A 20,724-nucleotide genomic window follows, 5' to 3' on the forward strand; every position below is an offset into this window, starting at 1 on the left:
TCCACTCCAAATATCAAAAGTATCAATTACTAGCCAAGGCCCATTTTCGGAAAGTATCTTAACACTAGAGATAGCCTATCAGGCTATTTCAAGATTCTACTCAAATCAAATCTGTTGATTTCTAATGCCAGTACATCAGTCATATCCAAGGTCAAGATTCTGTTCACAGGGCCTGTAGCCACATTTGAACACGAAACATCGGCAATAGTTGTCTGGATATTTCAAGATATTACTCGTCTGTTTACACTGCTATGATTGCAGGATACTGTACATTCTGTTCTTATAGGAAACTATGATGCTAGTGCCTTCGTGGGGTTTTAGGTGAGGTGTTTAAGACTATTTAACTTAAACAAAAAGAAAAAAGCAATTTCACTCCAAACATTTTAATAAAAAACATGCATTTACAGCAAGTTGCAAACAGTAAGCATTTAATTTAGAAAAGAACACTGCCATGTAAACCATTTACTAGCAAACATAACAGCACTAGCAAAAATGTCTCTTCTTTTATGTGACAAGTCACTGGTACGCCCTTGCTCCGCCAGATAGCAACTCTTAGAAGTAGGCAGCTGTCTGCTTGAAAACGCAGCACATTGTCTGAAGTGCAAGAATCTGGGCTCCACTCTCCACTCTCCTCCTCCAGTTGTCATCTAGCGTTTGCTGTCACTTTTTCATGACCCTGGTGAGCCGTGTGGAGCGCTGCAGTTGGGAGGCATATTTGTACAGTCTTATTACTTTCGTTGTCACTAATGCAGTTAGCATTCGGTCCCTTCAAGAATTTGAGGTCCTCTTTGTCTAGCACTTCCTCACCAATTTTCACCTGCTTCTGAAAGAACTGTGCAACAACAGGAAAAGGCCCACTAGAATTTATAAAGCAACCAAAAAAAAAGAAGAAAAAAAAGAGAGACTAGTTCATTTTATCCCTTTCCAAACAAAACACAACAAATCCAGAAAAATACATATTTTTATTTAAAAAAAAAAGGGAAAACAACTTCAAGGTAAGTGTGTAACTGTCAGTTACATATGTGCAAACTCATACCAAATGGGTTTACGTTTTACATACTTATTCCATTAACTCACCCATTTATGCTTATTTGTCAGCAGCTTTCATCTTCTGACCCCCACTTCGCTCCCATATCTCTCCATTCTTTCAGTTCACTTTAAATTTTCAAATGCACGATTGGTTACATGCTCCAAGTGGATGGAAATAAGAAATGTACACAAGAGATACAGCTTATTAAAACAAGCATGCTTCTTTTCACAGTAAAATGTTTGAGTGGCCCTGTGCAGAGTTTTAAAGTAGTTGGTCATTGTAAGTGAAACATTTAAGTCAACAACTTCAATGCCACCATATCAAACCAGAGTTAACACCATTCATAATATACTTTAAATTTAGTGGAAGCCCCAGTTCAGTTCCACTCTCATGTCCCCTGTGCTGCTTGTTCCATGCACACACCTGAGGTGACTTGGAAATCTTGCCACCTGTTGTCCATTCCACTGATAATTGGTTTTCCTAAAGCTGATGCAAGATCGTTGCATAAGTTTTACCCCTTTCCTTGTGTGACCTGCCAGAAAGACTCTGCCAGAATCCTGAAGACGTCCCTCCATATAACATCTCCTCAGCCATACCCTTTGAAAAGAACAAAACAAAAGCTTTTATCTGCAGTTTAGTGTCCTGCACTTATGTCCAGATCAGCACTGGTTTATGACAACCACGTCTTTAATAGAGACTGCACACCAACATCACACACAACTGTGGGATTGATTCGCCATGTTGGGTGAACTTGTCTGCTAATTAAATATACTTTCTCATGCTTTTGATTGCTTTAACATTTTTACTGCTCCTTTAAACAACATGTATTAAATTAATTGGTAAGTCCTCTATGTTTAGACATCTGTCTTTTCTCTAGTGTGTCTGTCTCTAGTGTGTTTTACTGATTTTGTAAATAATGTTTACGAGTGATAAACCTGAAAGTGTAGACATAAACAATAGCCCTACCAAGTTTTGGAACTTGGTAGGGTTCGAAGGTACTGCATTTAACTGGGTCAGGTCTTATTTTGCAGGTAGAACCATGCGTGTCAGTATGGCTGGTTTTGAATCTGTTGCCTCTCCAGTGTCTATGGGGTTCCACAGGGCTCAGTTTTGGGGTCTCTCCTTTTTTCTATATCTGCCTACTTTAGGGTCCATCCTGAGAAAACATGGCATATCTTTCCAATTGTATGCCGATGATAGCCAGATTTATCTACCCCCCCCCCCCAAAAAAAAAGATGCCTTTTCTCTTAAGGCTCTTTCGTCATGCCTCCATGACATCAAGGAGTGGAGGTCCCTGAGTCTCCTAAATTTTAATGATAAAAAAACAGAAGTTATAGTAACTGGGCCAAATTACTCTAGTGGCCCATAGAGTATATCGCTATATTGCCAAATTTAACTGGTGGTAAAGTCTAGCTTTTTTAACTTTCATCAACTTGCTAAGGCAAAATTCTTTTAACTGCTCCACAGACAGTATTTCATGCCTATGTCACGTCCCGGTTGGATTACTGTAACGCACTTTATCTTAATGTCAGCCAGTCATCTCTCTGATGTCTCCAATTCGTGCAAAATGTATCTGCTCTTCTTCTGGTTGGAGCACGTAAGAGTGACCACATCATGCCTATTTTAGCATCATTGCCTGTGCAGTTTAGAGTTCATTTTAAGATTCTTTTATTTGTTTTTAAATCCTTAAATGGTCTGGCCCTGCTGTACATCTCTGAGCTGCTTTTCCCATAGTTTCCAGCCAGGTGCCTCAGATCAGCTGATCAGCTCCTTTTGGAGGTACCAAGCTCTAGGCAGAAGCTCAGAGGAGAGAGAGCCTTTGTGGTCGCTGCTCCTAAACTGGAACTCTTTGCCGCTACAGGTTAGAGAAGCCCCATCACATTTTTGACACCCGGCTGAAGATCCATTTTTATGATCTGGCCTTTGATCTAGCATGAGACAGTTGCTTTATTGTTTTTATTGTTATATTGTTTTTAGTATTTTATTGTTATATTGTTTTACTGCTATTTTCTGTTTTAATTTGCATTTTATTTTACTTTAAAATTTTTGACTTTTATGCTGTGTTCAGCACTTTGTTCAACTGACGTGTTAAAGCGCTTTATAAAAAAAGTTGAGTTGAGTTGAGATGTTCCCTCAAAATAGCGGCCATGTGCGCATTCTCTATTTCCTGGGTCACTGCAACCATCACTTCCTTGTTGTGTGGTGATTTGAAAACCATTACATTTTGAGTTATGTTGCTAACAGACAGACAGACAAACCAATGCCTCTTAAATCATAAGCTTTGACATTGCGGATTTAATAAAAACTATACAAGCATGGTTTTGACCTCACAAAGGGATTTTTTAATTTTTTTTACACACACACTTGAAAATGAATACATATTGCTAGTAAGAGAGGCCTTTTGGAGTCTGGTGTCCTTTGAGCAGCATAAGTCCTCTTAAAACTGTCTACTTACTAGGCAAGTGCATTTACTTTGGCATCAGTGACCTCAACTGTCTTGCACATTAACTCCAATTACCTGAAAAAATGAGAGACGGGGTAAGAATTATTGTTACGATTTAGTGGTAGTTAGAATTGCATGCAACACTGGTAAAACAACTCCACTATTCAGTGGCTGCTGTTACTGCACTTAAAGTCATCACTGAACACTATACAAGTCCCGAATGAACATTGTTGTATAATATAAAGTAAGCATTTTACCTCAAGATGTCGGCATGGGTAACAGACCCACACTCCTGGATCTTCAGCATCGTAGGGGAGGTGCTGCTGTGATGCGACAGATGTATATCCTCTCCATCTACCACATGCTCGCATCTTATGAGATGGTGTCTTTTGCTCATTGTTGCCCATTTTTAAGTTGATAACACACTGGTAAAGCTTAATAGCTGTTGGGTAGACTCTTGCCGTTTTGACCATTCGATTTGGGTCGGTACAGGACAGTTTGGTTAGGTAATCCTTACTTCTGTAGCGCTTCCACAGACAGTCATACCTTTCCCCAGTAGCTGGTGCTCTGTTGAAATGTGCTCCCACAACCTGAATTTATTGGTTTATCTGTCGATCCGTGCTACCCTCAAGCTAATAACCCCCAGGACAGAGGGACCAAAAAATTGTGTTGTGTTTTGATAACTTTGGTCTAAAAGCCCATTTAAGCTCGATGCAGCGGATGGATAAGCAGATGGACGGATAGTTTTGTCAGTTTTCTGTGTCCGGTTACGCACATAATTTGGCCTGTTCTCAGGGAGCTTAGCTATCTGTCGCTTGACACAGAAGATGGAGCAATACCACCAGTAATTGTGAGGGCAGTGCTGAGCAGAATAGCTGATATGCGACCAGCGAAAGAAACAAAGGAGAGAAGAAGAAGAGGAGGATCAGGAGGGAAACAACAAAGCAGAAGAAGAATGAAGATGAGGACAACAACTGTAGAACTTATGAGAGCTTTTAAAGAAAGAATATGCGAGTGTTTAGGGCATGTTGGGAACAACTTCATACCAGTGCTTTATCGTTGCCAAACTGTGTCTGAAACTGACATCGGCTCGCAGGAATGAACTCTGATCTTAGCACTGGAGGAAGTGACTTAACCATGGCAAAGCAAAAGATGCATGGAAGTATGAGGATGGCGATGTATGACAACGTTTTAAATGAATGTCGCCATTTATATATGTAAAGGAGCATAAAAGGGCTGTAGCTCAGGAGGAAGAACAGTCGTCTTCCAACCGGAAGTTAGGTGGATCGATTCCAGGCTTCCACTGACTACATGTCAAAGTGTCCTTGAGCAAGACACTTAACCCCACATTGCCTCTCGATGTGCCTATCGAGGTATAAGTGTGTGTGTGTGAATAGGTGAATGTTATATGTAGTGTAAAGTAGGGCTGCAACGATTAGTCGACAGTGTCGACAATAAAAATAGTTGACAACGAATTTAGCCGTCGACTATTGTCGGCAAAAAAAAACAAAAAAAACAACAAAAAAACAAACAAACAACAACAAAAAAAAAAACTACAGAGTGAGACATCGTCTTCTAATCCTATCTCTGCTGAGAGTAGCACAATGCACATGCGCAGAGAGGGGAAAAAATACAGAGTGAGACATCGTCTTCTTTTTTAATCTATGCAGGTAGTTGCACATGCGCAGTGAAGTTCGCCAGGGGAAAAATATGGTGGCGGACTAGGAAAGAAAACAGCTGCGGAGAACGTTAAAAGCCTGGGATAACTTAACGTTAAACTTACAAAATAAATTAGATACATGTGAGATTTGTAAAGCGGACCTTGTGTACCACGGAAGTACGTCTGCAATGCTCAAACATTTAAAGAGGAGGCACGTCGGACTTAACAGCCTTATGCAAAATTTCAAAGCTGAAAGTGAAATAAGATCCATTTATAATAATCATGAGATACATAATCCGATTGGTCGACTAGTCGTTTCAATAGTCGGTGACTAATCGACCATCAGCATAGCCATTAGTTGCAGCTCTAGTATAAAGCGCTTTGAGGGGTCAAACTGACAAAAAAAGGGCTATAAGTACAAACATTTGCCATTTATTTCCCTCCCCTGGCCTTCAGTTGATGAGCTTGCTAATAATTTCAGTGGTAAAATTACAAGCATTATTGGTGTCATTGCTTCCACCAAAGTGAAAGTAATCACTGCCAAAAAGAAAGCTCCACGGAAAAATGACACGCTGGTAAAAGCTGAAAAACGAGAATGTCAAAAAGTTGATGGCAAAAACAAAGTTGCAGGTTCACTATGAGATCTCTAAAAAGAGACTGAGGGTTTATAATCTGGAGCTGAGAAATGCAAGACGATCTTTCTTTTCTGACATCATTGCTATGAACAGTAATAATGCTTGTGCCTTGTTTGTTACAGTTGACAGACTAACTAATCCTCCTGTGTCAGTAACCCAGTTCTATCCAACCAGGCCTGTGATGAGTTTGCTACTTTCTTTAATAACAAAATTCAGAAAATCAGGCAAGCCAGTCAGTGCTCTGCAATGAAAACTTAAGACTTGTCACTCATGAGAAGCTAAAAGCCGATATCAAACCTCCTCTTTCATAGTAAGATTATATAAAAAACTGTTTTTCAACAGCTACACAGCTTGCTGACACTAAATAACTGTTTTGATGTATACCAGTATACCAGAGACTGCTCTAGTTAAATTCTTTAATGACATCTGCTTGAGCACAGATAGCAGAAACATTTCAGTTCTGGTACTACTGGATCTTAATGTTGAATTTGACATGGTCGACCACAACATCTTACTTGATTGGCTAAAAATCTGGGTAGGACTTTCTGGCACTACAATTAATTGTTTCAACTCATACTTAAGACAGGGACTGCTTTGTGTCTATAGGTAACTATAAATTTGAAAAAACTAAAATAACATGTGGAGTTCCCCAAGGCTTAATCTTGCACCCACTGCTGTTCAAAATCTACATACTCTCACTTGCTGAAATTATAAAAAAAACCCAGCTAAATATCTTACTATGCTGATGACACACAAATCTATATAACCATCTTTCCAGGAAACTATAGCCCGATCCAAACATGGCAAATAACCCATCAAGGTATGCTACCATATATAAGCCAAGTATATACAGGTAGGATGTCTCAACAATTTAAATTATCCCATTGACATATGCTACAGTTTGTATACTAACGAAAGTGTCACAACAACAAATAGAATCACAAGATTCTCCACTTCTCCTGTGATTTCGTGATCTTGCGGATCCTGTTAGGTGGACTGCACTTGTGGGCGCTCCACACCTGACACGCTCCAGGTATAAAATGCTGCGTCACGCAGGTCGGAACAAAACCTTGGCACCGCCATAATGTGATGCACAAGTACCCGATATAATAATCCACCATTAGAAAAATACCCACAGATATTTCAGTATTCTGACCATTATCAGTATTTTGACCTCAGGTATTTCCAGACATGACCTCAGGTCACATTAGGAACTCATACATGATAAAAATAAGACATTTATTATCTGGACACAATACATGTCCTCATGCAGTAGCTTTTGTCCGTGTATCACAAAATATGGCACATACCAACCACTCAGGACATGCATCAGTAATGATTCAGATTCTTTTGAGACTTAGAGAAATATACCCTAAAGATATTTCAGGATTCAGGCCCTTTTCAATATATTGACCACATATATTTCCAGACATGGCCTCAGGTCTTATTGGAACTCGTCTATGACAAAAATAAGACTCATCTGGTAACCGGACACAATACATGTCCTCACGCAGTATCTTTTGTCAGTATATCACCAGATATGTCGCTGTCTCAATATGCACCGGAAATGCTGGATTCTTCAGATATTTAGAAAAATATCCTCAAAAGATATTTAAAGATTCTGGCCCTTTTCACGCAGATGTCGCACTAATGCATTCAATGAGGACCAATTTACTGTGCCAGGATCTTCTGAAAACTGATGGCACAGAGTCACACACTCAAAGTCACTCACCAGGCCTGAGACTTCCTCCTGGGCACGCTCTGTTTCGTCCACTTGGAGTGAGGGGTTAAGTGGTAAATCAGTTGTCGACATATCTTGTTGGTCGACTTAAGCGATTCAGTCTCCTGAAACACAAGACAATCAGATGAACCATCACGTTTTTTTTGGAATCACTTCAGTTAAACTTTAACAAAACATCTTCAAGGCTTTATAAGTTTGGAATTATATGTTTTTAAAAGTTAACTGAAAAGGCGTTAGGTGTCTAATTTCTAATCTAAATTTTCTGTAAAACTAAACATTTTTATATATTTTTTTTTATATTTTTTATATTTATATTTTATATATTTTATATATATAACATTTTAAACATTTTCTGCCTAAATGCTTGGTTAGGTTTCCCTCTGCCCTTTACATCCTCCATGTCTCTACTCCACCTCATTCTGCCTCCCCTCCATCAAAGGCTTTAAATGGAATGGCTTGCACTGAGCAGGCTAAATCTAATTAATGGTACAACACAACAACAAGGAGGAGGCAATGTGGCAAGAGAGACAAAAAAGCCGGGCAATTTACCCTAAGGCGATTAACTATTGCTGCTGGCTCTTCTTTTTGTGGGTGACAAAAAGAAACAGGCCGCATGCTTCAAAACATTCAGTGCTGCTGTTTCAGCCACTTGGATGACTGAGCATTATGTTACAGCACAGCATACTGATTTACAATGTGAGAGTTTTCTTGCAAGATGTGTGGTCTGGAAGGATCAATGCAGTCAGTGACTAAGCCGCACTGTAACTCTTTAATAACTCTAGGACATTAATCACGGGACTGAAAACTTGAGTACATCAAAGCAAAATGTATATTGAATTAAATGTCTAAAACTAATGACTTGGTTAAAAACACTCACAAATTATCTTTTTTTTTTAGCTCACAATATGCCCTTGCATATATAATCTAAATAAATCTCAGTGTGTTGGAAAATGTGGCCATAGAAACAGCTGCAAGGCTCTAAATTTAACACACAGCCTTTCTACATCCTCTTCATGTTTGACACGGTGTCTTGCCACGTCATGAGCCCATTGATGCCATCTCCTGACTTTTTCTTCTCTATAACTCCTGGGCTTTCTTCATTAAAAGCAACAACAGCAAAAAAGAGATAAAATGAGTGTTGCACATGGGATTATTATGTGTACATGGTTGTACTGACCTTGTTTTAATGCATCAAAAAAAAAAGAAAAAAAGAAAAGACATTACTCAGTTAAAGTGACTGTACTGGCTGCTGGGTTTGTGCTCACAGTCAGTCTGAGCTGTTGTGCCTTTGCTCACATTAATGTCATTGAAATGTACTTTGAATTATAACATGCCTGATTTTTATGCCATACTGTAAGTGATTAAGCTGACTACCAGTGTAGAAAAGAGCACCATTTATTTCTTAAAAGATCAGTCTTTTTACTTTTGAATACAAAGATCTAACTTTAGTTAGACAAGCTGAAAGGTTTTTGTTAATGATGAAAATCTGAAATGCATGCATGTTACACTATGTTTAGTGCAGATATATTACTAATATCTTCAAAAATTTTCAGTTATGCTGTTGCCTGTTGTTTGACTGTACTTTTAAAGACTTTACAAACTCTTTGGGTGGTTTTTGTTTTTCCTGTCACACTATTCACACAAACAGTTGGATGGGTTAGCCAGGATCACAGCAGACTTTCCTTGGCCAACAGCCACTTTCAAAGCCATCAAAGTGCCCTGACTGTTTGTGCCAAAACTTGCTGCTCCAAAAACATCTGTGCCTTTGACCATGGCGACTAGCTCTTTTGACTTCAGCACAGTGACATGGACATTTGCCCAAAATGAAGCTAGCAAAGCAGATAATCAAGTAAACATACAGGTCTCGGAGCACAGCCGCTACTCATTTCCCTCTGTGTTAAAGGGGCACAGGAGCAAGGAGGGCGGACTACCAGGGCAACAGCAGGGTTAAACCAAGACCTGACACAACCCTCTGGCCCTTTGACTAGTCTCCCTATATAGCTGCTGTATTTGAATTTGTACATAGTAAACAAACAGTTTTTTGTTAAAATAGTGAAAGTGAAGGCATGTCACAATGTACAAAATGCTGGTACAGGAGGGTTTTCTTGTAAGCTGTCCTGTTACCTTTGCCTGCTTCCACTGTTGCATGCTCAGTTTTTTTTTGTTGTTGTTAAAATATGACAAATCTAATAAAGAACGGATGAGACTGATAAAGTAAAAAGAGAGACAATGTCAAACTTCACAGAGGTCACTTAATAGTGCCACTAAATGCAATATCTATATATTAACAAGTCAAATGTGTCAAAATTTGATCACTTGCAAAATCTGAGCCCCATTTTTGGGCCAACAAATTAGAGTAAATGAATTATAATACATGCAAATACATTCATCAAACTGATTTTGTAAGTTGTGTGCAGTGCCACATACTGATCTATTTCATCTTGCAACTCATTAGAAATATGTTTGGCATTAAGTTTTGAAGATTTGACCATTTGACCATAAAAAACTCTTTTCTGAAGTGAAAATTTGGAATCTTTATACAAAAGACAGTCTCAAGCAAATAACAATACACTACCGTTCAAATGTTTGGGGTCACTTTGCCATGGGATTCAATAAGGAAGTGACCCCAAACTTTTGAACGGTAATGTACATTAAGGTGTCTGATGATACTGATGAAACTGATACACGATATCAACTTTGCCATCTCTAATAAAAAGCAATACTAAATGATGACAAAGTAGTAGTTTTTATTGAAGTGAACATTACTGCAGCTTATATAAAAAACTGCTTTCTCATAATTTGAATGAAAGTAGCAGTAAAAAAAAACAGAAGGGGATATTTCTTACCCTTTTTGGACATTGCAGGTCCCGGGCAAGACTGAGCAGCAGCTCATGAGAGATGGGGTCCACCAGGTTGAGAAAAGATGCATTCTTGTACAAAATGTCATTGAGGGACGATCCCTGCAGTCCCAAATCCTGAGAGAAAAGAAAAGCGATTAAAGAAACCCAGTTGACTTTTATTTAACCCAGAACTTCATTTGATTAAAAGAGCCACATCTGAGCCACAATCTCCATTTTCGTCAGGCATTTCATGGGAAGTTTAATAAAAATAGATTGAAAATAGATTTTGAAGCTTTGTTCATTATCCCCTTTCATCTTGTCTTGTAATCATGCTACGAGCTGATAAGAGTTGGCCATCAGAGTTTGAGCTGAAACCCTGCAGTTATGTAGAAATGGTGGGGGGTGGGGGGGTGGGGAGTTTTTCGGGTATCATACGTTTGAAAATACAAAGAAAAACGATGGGCATAGAGAGTGTTTAAGTGATTTAAGATAAAATATTATCTTCACTTACTCACATATTACAGTTTCACAGTTTCACTCTCTGGGGAAGAAAATTAAAAGCTGATTTCTCCCATCTCTTTTGCAGGTTTCAGCTATGTTAGCCCCAAAAGGACTTTTTAAAAATCATTTTAATAAACAAAACTCTATGATATTTGTGGAAAATTCTTCTTGATTCTAGTTGAATGCACTTCACCTCCTTCACTTCTGTCTTCAAAGATCCTGTGACATGCAGAACAGTTTAATAAAACCAGGAACCAGGACACATCCCCAGAGGCTGATGATATTTATACTGTCTTCAGACTATTTCTATTTGCAGTGATAAGGTAAATATCATATACTGAAGCCACAATATCTTCTGGTGAACCTTCCAGTACTGACGTGTCTTTAACAGCCAGCATTTTGAGACATAATGTTTTCAGGCATATCAAATAGCCTCACCAGCTTGTGCAGCATGTCGCCTTTTCAGGGAAAATGCCAACATGCATGCACGCAGAAAAAAAAAAAAAAAAAAAAAAAAGGAACAACAGGAGAGAAAACATGAAACTGAGCAGTTGAAACCAAACACCCAGAAGATAAAAGGTTAGGAGGAAGATGAAAGACAGTCAAAACAAATCGTTTTCTGCTTAGGCATCAAGCTACATTATTTCTTTCCTAATTTGTAACTTTAAAAAGGATTTCCTCTGCTCCTTCTTATAAGCATAACTGCCTATTGCTTGAAAAGAACAGAAAAAAACATGTTTCACTGGACCATCATCTACTTGTTTTGCAGTACAACCAGAAGCTGCTGGAGCAGCTGAATAAATGCCATCAGCTCTGTATGAACTGAACAGCTTTACAGATAGCAGGATGGAGGCTGAAGCTGTGTAAAACTCTATATGTGCTGACAACCACATCGCTTTGGGGCACAGTGGAGGCAAAAGGAAAACTCCCATCAGCATTTTCTCTTCCTCCAGCTTTAGAGTTGATTTATTACAGCAGAGATCTGTGGGATTCCCTGATGCTGGGCAATCCTCAACACCACCTCAAACTGAGCGTGCTGCATGTTTGAAAACATGTAAGTATTTAAAGATTTTAAGGATTATCTTAAGATTGTGGTGTGCCTTAACAATGCAGTGTTGCTGCAGAATCAGATGCAACTGATTTTTGTGCAAGGATAAGAAGCCACTTGTTTTAAATACACAAAAAGATCTGATCCCATGGATTAACTTGACTGATTTTTCACTGTGAAGGCATGAAATTTTTTCTTATTTTTCACTGACAGAATGCCTGTGTACATGCTTGCATGCCTTCAGATCCCACTACAAATGTCCTTGTTAAAGCTGCATATCCAATTTGATGTCTGCTTTGTCATAAAAAGTCTAAATAAGGCGATGAGCTCAAAAGCACAGAACATCAGCCCACTCATGCAGTTCATTAGGATCCAGTTACAGACAATGCAGAATGCGACAAATCAAGTCCCACAGGTTTCCGCTTTGAAAGCTGTTAAAATAATAAACCATCTAAATCTAATTTATTTAGTTTGCTTACTTCCTTTTTTTTGACTGAAGGATTAATTATTCATAGCTGAACTGACAACATGTTGTTATCAGGTAAAACTTTATGACCGATATGTGAAAATTAAAGCTTCAAAGACACTAAGACAACAGTGCCTTGGCAGTATGATGAGGTAAATATGTCACCTTAGTCATGTGTGACAGGTCATGCCATGAACTGTCTCTCCTTGCACAGTCTACCATGCACAGTTAAAGACACCATGCTCCCCTTTTCTGCAATATTTCAGCAGTCATAATGCATGCACTCAATCGCAAAAAAAATTAACTGTTATCCTTTTTAATTTAAATAAGCTGGTATTTTATTGAAATATAATTCAGCACCTACAAAGTGAATCTCCAGTGTTTGAAATTTGACTTTTAAAAGGACTCTGCGCTCCAGCACATGAATTTTTATCATCTATACACTGCAACTAGAGGCCACATGCACAAGTGATAGATTTTTGAGGCACTCCTCTAATAAAAATAAATTATCCCTCTGTGGGTTATATATTTCCTTTCCATGTTATGCAGTCCGAACTGCAACACATACATGTTCATATGTGTGAGTCTCTGTCAGAATGAACACCTTTAAGGATTTTCCACTGCATGAAGTGTGAGCTTTACTTAAAATGATTCCCACAAAGACAGGGATAAGATCAGAGTCCAAATTGATCGATTTTATTCATGAATTATTTAAAGGACTCCACTTATAATTTTGATGCTTTTGAGAAAAGAGTGTTTTCTCTTGTACGGATACTAAAATTTCCATTCACTTTAAGGTTTTAATTTTACAATTTCCTGGTTAGGTTTGGGCACTAAAACTGATAGTGATGCTGGATGAATATTTCTCAGCAACTATGTGACATGAATCTAACGTTTGTTTTTGTACACACGTAATAAACTGAAAAGAAATTAGCATCAACATAAAACATTAAGTTTACATTTTACTGTCAATTATGTTTCATTAGCATTGACAAACACAGTTTTGTTCTTTTTTAAATAAGACCTCACCCCCTTTAAGGAAGCTCCATCCAGTATTTTTCTATTATTATTATTTTTTTCCTGGGGCTCACATTTGTCATTTGTCCTTATCGTGAAAAGATAAAGTTAAATTACCAATGCTAGTAAGACTGAATAATTTAATTCCTGTGGCTCTGATACTTGTGGGTATTGCTGTTTAATCCCCAGCCTTCCTCAGACTGAAAGCTGAGGAAGTAGAAATGACATCTGCCACTTTGGAGCTAAAAGTGCAGTGTAGCTTTTAATCATTTAAATCCTATAGGTAGTAACTGTTGTAAGATTTGGGCAAAACATTACAAACTAAATAACATCTGAAAAAAAAAAAAAAAAATCACAAAAAACAAAATTTTTTAAAATGCATTTTACAGTTACAGTCGTTTCAAATAAAACTAAACAGCTTATTTTAAACTTTACATGAAAAGTTAAGTGTTTTTCACATAGCTGCACAATAGTAACTAGGTGTGCTTCTTCTGGAGCTTTAGAGAAATAAGTATTTGCTGATTCTTTGTTTACTAATGAATATCAAGAAGATCCCAAACTAATTAACTTAATAGCCTAGAAGGCAGATCTGAAACAGAGATACAGCCATGGGGGGTGGTGTTATTGGTTCCTCTTCGCAATGACTTCACCTGTTCATGCATCCATCATCTCAAGGTGATTATCTCTGCATCCATCTGTCCCCAAGAGGAAAAGCTGCCTTACTGCTGAACAACTGCAACAGGAGATCTATTGCCAGCCTTTTTTTTTCCCTCCGTCTTGAAGTATATTATTAGTCAGACACTTGGCTTCAGCCCCAACAACGTAGCAGTGCTTTAGCTTCACCTCACTGAAGGATGCAGCGAGTAGTCGTGCTTCACGGGCATTATAAATGTAGAGATATGCTTAAGTCTCCTGCTCACGACAGACATATCTGCATGATGATCTTTAAAATCAGTTTTTTCTTTTCAAAAATATAAAATATAAAAGACTGCAGAGCAGATTTGATAAATATAAACACCATAAAGTCTTAAAAGGAGGATGAGTCACATACTGTTTCAAATAAACACAATGAAGATACATTTCGGCCCACACCTATATTCTGCATGGTATTTGATATAAGATTAAGTATAGAGAGACAGTTTTCAATTCATATTTTTTTATCAGATCGTCCTATATAAAGGTATTTCTCTTTTAATTTGCACACATATGTGTACATTGCTCCATGTAGGTGGGCAAGGAGTTTTCATGACAGGGGGCTCTCTTGATCTAAAATGCTTTTGTCTGGACTTAAAAACTTCTTTCCTTTGATCAGTACACAGCCACAAAAAAGGCCATTAAGAGCTCAAGCTAAGTTTGAAAAAACATTTCCATCTCATTTCTTTCATTTAGATACAGACACATGAAGTAAGGAATAAACCAAGCAAACGTGTAACAGACAGGAGAGGGAAAACCTTCCCTTAGGTTTCATTATCATAACACCTGCAGTTTCAGAATGAATCAGTAGCTAATTTCTTTTGTCTTTTTTTACATGAGCTAACACTCATCAACAGTATCATGCACTCATTGGTTCATTTTGTATGGAGCTGGCTAAATTTTTAGAAGATGAACAGCTTGATCCTCAGTCCCTTCCACACAATATGCAGGTGGATGACTTTTATGCAATTCACAGGAGAACAGGTGACAGTGCACAGTCTCAAAGTCTAACATTTACAAGGAGCTGCTAAAAGTAAACGATTAAAAGAATTTGACTTTTAAAAACATTATCAACATGTTGACACATGATCTTGACAAAGTGTAATCATTAAATTTCTTGCTGAATGTTCTGGACAGACTCAATATGTGAACTTATATATTTTAAAACCAAACCTTTTAGGAACCTTTTAGACAAATCAAACTTATGATTACTAAATCATTTTCATATAAAGATATATATTTATTATTCTTGATATAAAAATGCATGAAAGACAGACTTTTTTAAAAGACAAACTTCCCTGAAAGCCTCATTCTAAACCACATTTCTTTCTAAAATAAAGTTTCCAAGACAGTCACAGTCAGCACATATTCTAATTAAATATAAATTCCCCACCTTTCTTAGCAGTTTCAACACTTCACCCGCTTGCTCCATTTTCTGCTCCCGGAGAAGCCTCTGGATCTCCCGGACCCAAGCCACCCGTCTGACATACGGGCTCTGGTTGGTTTTCCGCAGCAGCCCCGGCAGCTTGTCGGACTTGAGCATCAAGGAGGTAAACAAAAAGTCTCTGTTGCCTCTGTTGTCACTTCTTTCGTTCTCGCCGGGAGCATCATTTCTGTGATGCCTTCTTTTTGACAATTTGCTCTCCAAATCGAGACTTCTCTGTCTGGATAACTTCGAGCCCATCACCCCTGAGAGGCTGTGTCGGTGGTAGTGGTGGTGGTGATGAGGGGGATTTGACAACACGCAGCCAAAACATCACACTTAACTTGCATCGAGATGGGTCGACATGCATAAAAATTATGTTTCAAAGTTGGAAGGCTGCTCAGAACCGTGAAGCATCAGTAACAACGTGTAGCCGACGTCCCCTGCCTGCTTCCGTACAAGCACTGGCGGAGCACTCTGGCATCCTTTGCCTCCACACATAGCTGGTGCTCTCCTCAGCCAATCAGATCGGGATTTGCTGCACCCCTTCAGAGTCGGAGCCACGAAAGAGACCGTTTGTGTTTACCCTTACTTCAATTTTCTTGTCTGACCCCACATCACAAACATAGATATCTAGATCGATCAATTTTATTTCTAATTTTTAGCATTGAACTTTTAAAAATCAAAACAAAGAAAATACACCAACTGTTGAAACAGATACATTAATTTCCTAATTAGATTTTTAGCTTCTCAGATGCTTCTTTTAAACATTTCTCGGTTGTCTTGCATCAAGTGTTTTCAGTGGGTGACAAATTAGGACAGCAGACAGAGCAGTTCAGCATCTGCATATTTTAGAACAGATCTATGATGTTGTTATACTTATAAATGGGCAAATAGTCATGACTCTGGCAGCAAATGTTTATAACTAACCAAGGTTTACAAGAAAACATAGTTATGTTATGTTTTTCAGATGTTTAAAACTGCATCAGAAGAAAGGGACATTGATTAAAATAAACTGTGAGGTGGTAACACATTTGTTTGCCTGTTGATTTGTTTATGGAAGCTATCAGGAAACATTTTGCAAGCTTGAAACTTTGTAATTATTAATATCTAAACCTAGTATGCCTGCCCAAACCAACCACAAAAGCAATGTGGTACATTCTGGTACAAATTGGGTTGGATGCAACTTGAACCTCTGTATTCAGTCTGTGGTTCAAAATTATGTCTGATTCCCAGTGCAGTGCTGCTTGCAGGCCCAAAGATCCCAACCAGTCCTCCTTCTGTAGTGTGCCTTCCATATGGAGATTCTATGTGTGTGGCATCCTGTATTTATAATCAGTGCTGTAACTGAAGGAAATGGATGCAAGGAAATGCTTCCCAGGGATATAAAGTCAGGGTTACCTTTCCTTTACTTAATTTATTTTACTCACACCCCTGTTGCTGCATAATAATCCTCTGTAGAAAACAACTGTAGACAATAATGATGCCCCACAGTGCACCATGTAAAATACTGGCTGTAGTCGGGTCACCTACTTGGGTGACACTTTTTTTGTCCAGTTCAGTATTGGATTTATGAATTGTTTTGAATGACAGAAACCTTTTAAAGAAATAAGTCACTTTTTCCTTTTGCTCCTTGGGAGCTTCAACGTCTGTTGAACAACTTGTTGAGAGTGTTTTGTGCCTCCAACTTTTACCTTGACAGCCTCTTTACTGCTGATGGCAGCAGGTGGGAGCAGCTTTCTGGAGTTTTTCATAACCCAAGAGGAGCACATTCAAACAATGGTCTTAAGCAATTAGGGATGAGTCAAGAGAAACATGAGGTACACAAGATCAAGCCCAAAACCAGGAGGAAGTGGGGGCAGAAGAGAATATTTAAACCTTTTAAAGCAGATCTTTTTATAAAACATTACATGTTGGAAATCATTTGTTCTCCAAACACATGCAGACAACTTTGTGCAGGATGTTTCAGCTCCTGGAGCAGCTGTACAACATGGATCTATAATAATCTTGCTACTGTCATTCTGTGCTTTATGGGACATTTACAAGCATTTAAATGAAAAAGGAATCATTTCCATGCAAGATCATGCCTGTGGCTGAGTTTTTCTCCTCTTTGGGGATCATACACTATCAAGCCTCAAGTCTGTTAATGTGTCTTAGTGTTCCTGCATACCTGCCTCCTGCATAGAAAATGTGTGACTTCCTCAATGACTTTGCACCTCCATAGCACAGATGAATTTGTCAGGCTTCTATGAATTATTTGCAAATGAGAAGTAGTTGTGTTTATAAGAGGTACAGAAGAAGAAGAAGAAGAAGAAGAGGAGAATGAGGAAAAAGGGAATAATTAGACACGAGGCTGCTTTAAATGCACTTTGTCACCAAAAGGCCTAAAGTTTGTGCAAGGAATTTGTAAAAAAATTGACATGTTTTAGTACTTCGATGTGATGTACTTCCTCCTCATTGCCTCGAGCTGCCGTGTCTCCCGTCAGACTTCCGGAGGCATACCACGGCGGAGCTACCGACTGCGCGGGATTCCTGCTTCAGTGCGATCTATACTTCGCCTACCATCCGGGTCTCCAGGATCGGGAGCGGATCTCCACTGTGATCTCTCTGCTGGGTGGACTTGCACGGGAGTGGGCCACCGCCAGCTGGAACGACGGCGGAAGCAGCATGTCGTCCTATCCAGCTTTCCTTCGGCTGTTTCGAGCCGTCTTCGACCACCCACCGGAGGGTCGAGAGGGTGGTGAACGCCTGCTTCGTCTCCAGCAGGGTTCCCGCTCTGCAGCCGAGTACGCCCTGGACTTCCGCACCACAGCAGCAGCAAGCGGATGGAACGAGGCGGCGCTCGTCACTGTCTTCCGACAGGGACTCCGCCCCGCCCTTCAGAAGGAGCTGGCTTGCCGGGATGACACCCTTTCTTTGGACCCTCTCATTGCTTTGGCCATCCGTCTGGACAACCTGCACCGCGACAGACATCTCGCCCATAACTGCCCCTCGCATATGGGGGACTCACAGGAGGAACCCATGCAGCTGGAAAGATCCAGGTTGTCCACAGCGGAGCGACGCCGCCGCAGAGAAAGGGGTTTATGCCTGTATTGTGGTGAGGAGGACCACCTTCAGCCGGATTGCCCTCACAGACCTCGGTCCGGAAGAGATAAGCAGGACCGGCCCGTGGTTCCTGCTCGGGTGAGTGCATCTCCTCCCTCTTACTGCTTGGATCAGTTTTCCATCCCCGTGCATGTATCCTATGGTAACCAGGACTGTTCTCTCCCTGCTTTAATTGACTCCGGCGCGGCATGCGATCTCATCTCCCCTATACTGGTGAATGGGCTCCGCCTACGGCTCCACCGCCTCCCTACTCCGGTGGCCATCCGAGCTATCGATGGGAGACCGATCAGCAGTGGGACTGTTACCCACTTCGTGGGCCCTCTCCAGCTCTCTGTTGGCTCTCATCGGGAAACGATCACCCTGTTTGTCCTCCCTCAGTCCCGTCACCTCCTGGTTCTGGGTCTCCCCTGGCTCCGCCGCGCCTCTCCCACCTTTCAGTGGGGGTCTGGCGCTGTGTGTTTCCCTGCCACGCTGCCGGCTCCTCCTGTGACTCTGGACTGCGCTTCCACCTCCGTAGAAAGCCCGGTGGTGACGTCGGCTTCTGCGGTTCCCAGGGAGTACCAGGACCTGCTAGAGGTGTTCAGTAAGCAACGGGCCACCTGTCTTCCACCTCACCGTGCCAGCGACTGCAAGATCGAGCTTCTCCCGGGGACTTTACCACCGCGCAGTCACATTTATCCCCTCACACAGTCGGAACAGAGAGCCATGGAGACGTACGTGGAGGAGGCGCTGCGACAGAAGTTCATTCGTCCTTCTTCTTCTCCGGCTTCCGCCGGTTTCTTCTTCGTGGAGAAAAAGGATGGAGGACTTCGGCCCTGTATTGACTACAGGGGTCTCAACGAAATCACCGTGAAGTACAGGTATCCCCTTCCCTTGGTGCCCAGCGCTTTGGATCAGTTGCGTGGCTCTACTATCTACACCAAACTGGACCTCCGCAGCGCTTACAACCTGGTACGCATAAGGGAGGGCGATGAATGGAAGACAGCATTCAGCACGCACTCTGGACATTTCGAGTACTGCGTGATGCCGTATGGTCTGGCCAATGCACCCTCCGTCTTCCAAAGCCTCATCAACGATGTGTTACGTGACATGTTGGGCAAGTTCGTGATTGCTTATATCGATGACATCCTCATCTACTCTGAATCCAGGTCTCAACATGTTAGGCACGTCCGACAGGTTCTGGACCGACTTCTTGCTCACCGATTGTTTGTCAAGGCGGAGAAATGCCTATTCCATTCTCCAACCGTGGCGTTTCTGGGTTACGTCATCAGCCCGGAGGGTGTGAGGATGGATCGGGACAAGGTAGAGGCTGTCACTGCCTGGCCGACTCCGCGTACTGTGAAGGAACTTCAGCGGTTCCTAGGATTTGCTAACTTCTATCGACGCTTCATCTGGAACTTTAGCTCTGTGGCTTCTCCCCTCACCTCTCTGCTCAAAGGCAAGCCTCGAACGCTCGTGTGGAACCCATCTGCGCAGGCGGCGTTCGTGGACCTTCAGACGCGGTTCACCACGGCGCCAATCCTTCGTCTACCAGACCCCAGTCTGCCTTTTGTGGTGGAGGTTGACGCCAGTGAATCGGGAGTCGGGGCGGTCCTGTCTCAACGCTCCGGTGAGCCACCCAAGTTACACCCCTGTGCTTACTTTTCCAGGAAACTGACCCCGGCTGAACGCAACTATGACGTGGGGAACCGTGAACTTCTGGCCGTGAAGATGGCTATGGAGGAATGGCGCCACTGGTTGGAGGGGTCTTCACAACCATTCCAGGTCCTCACTGACCACCGGAACTTGGAATACCTCCGCACGGCCAAACGCCTGAACCCCCGCCAAGCTCGGTGGTCTCTGTTGTTCTCACGGTTTGACTTTACCATCTCTTACAGACCGGGGAGTCGGAACGTTAAAGCCGATGCTTTGTCTCGCCGTGATGTCCCGATGGCGTCTTCAGAGGAGCCCGTCCCCGTTCTCCCGGCCACGGTGTTCGTCGCTCCCATAGTATGGGACCTGGATGCAGACACAGAACGGGAATCCCGCCTGTCGCCTGTTCCTCCTTCTTGTCCTGTTGGCCGCACGTTCGTGCCTCAGTCCCTGCGTGACCGGATCATCAGGTGGGCTCATACAGCCGCAT

General features: G+C 41.0%; 1 protein-coding gene across 1 annotated transcript in view; it reads right to left on the reverse strand.

The window, feature by feature from the left end:
• Nucleotides 1-15,985, reverse strand: part of lrrc75bb (leucine rich repeat containing 75Bb) — a 33,123-nt gene extending 17,138 nt beyond the window's left edge. Inside the window, exons 1-3 of the mRNA XM_041970947.1 lie at nucleotides 15,468-15,985; nucleotides 10,356-10,484; nucleotides 7,501-7,613 (exon numbers count right to left, since the gene is read on the reverse strand). Coding sequence (XP_041826881.1) covers nucleotides 7,501-7,613; nucleotides 10,356-10,484; nucleotides 15,468-15,758 — 533 coding nt within the window. The 5' untranslated portion in view covers nucleotides 15,759-15,985. The remainder of the gene's footprint in view (nucleotides 1-7,500; nucleotides 7,614-10,355; nucleotides 10,485-15,467) is intronic.
• Nucleotides 15,986-20,724: the final 4,739 nt, after the last annotated feature.

The sequence above is a fragment of the Melanotaenia boesemani genome, chromosome 19, assembly GCF_017639745.1.
Source record: "Melanotaenia boesemani isolate fMelBoe1 chromosome 19, fMelBoe1.pri, whole genome shotgun sequence".
Taxonomy (NCBI): Eukaryota; Metazoa; Chordata; class Actinopteri; order Atheriniformes; family Melanotaeniidae; genus Melanotaenia; species Melanotaenia boesemani.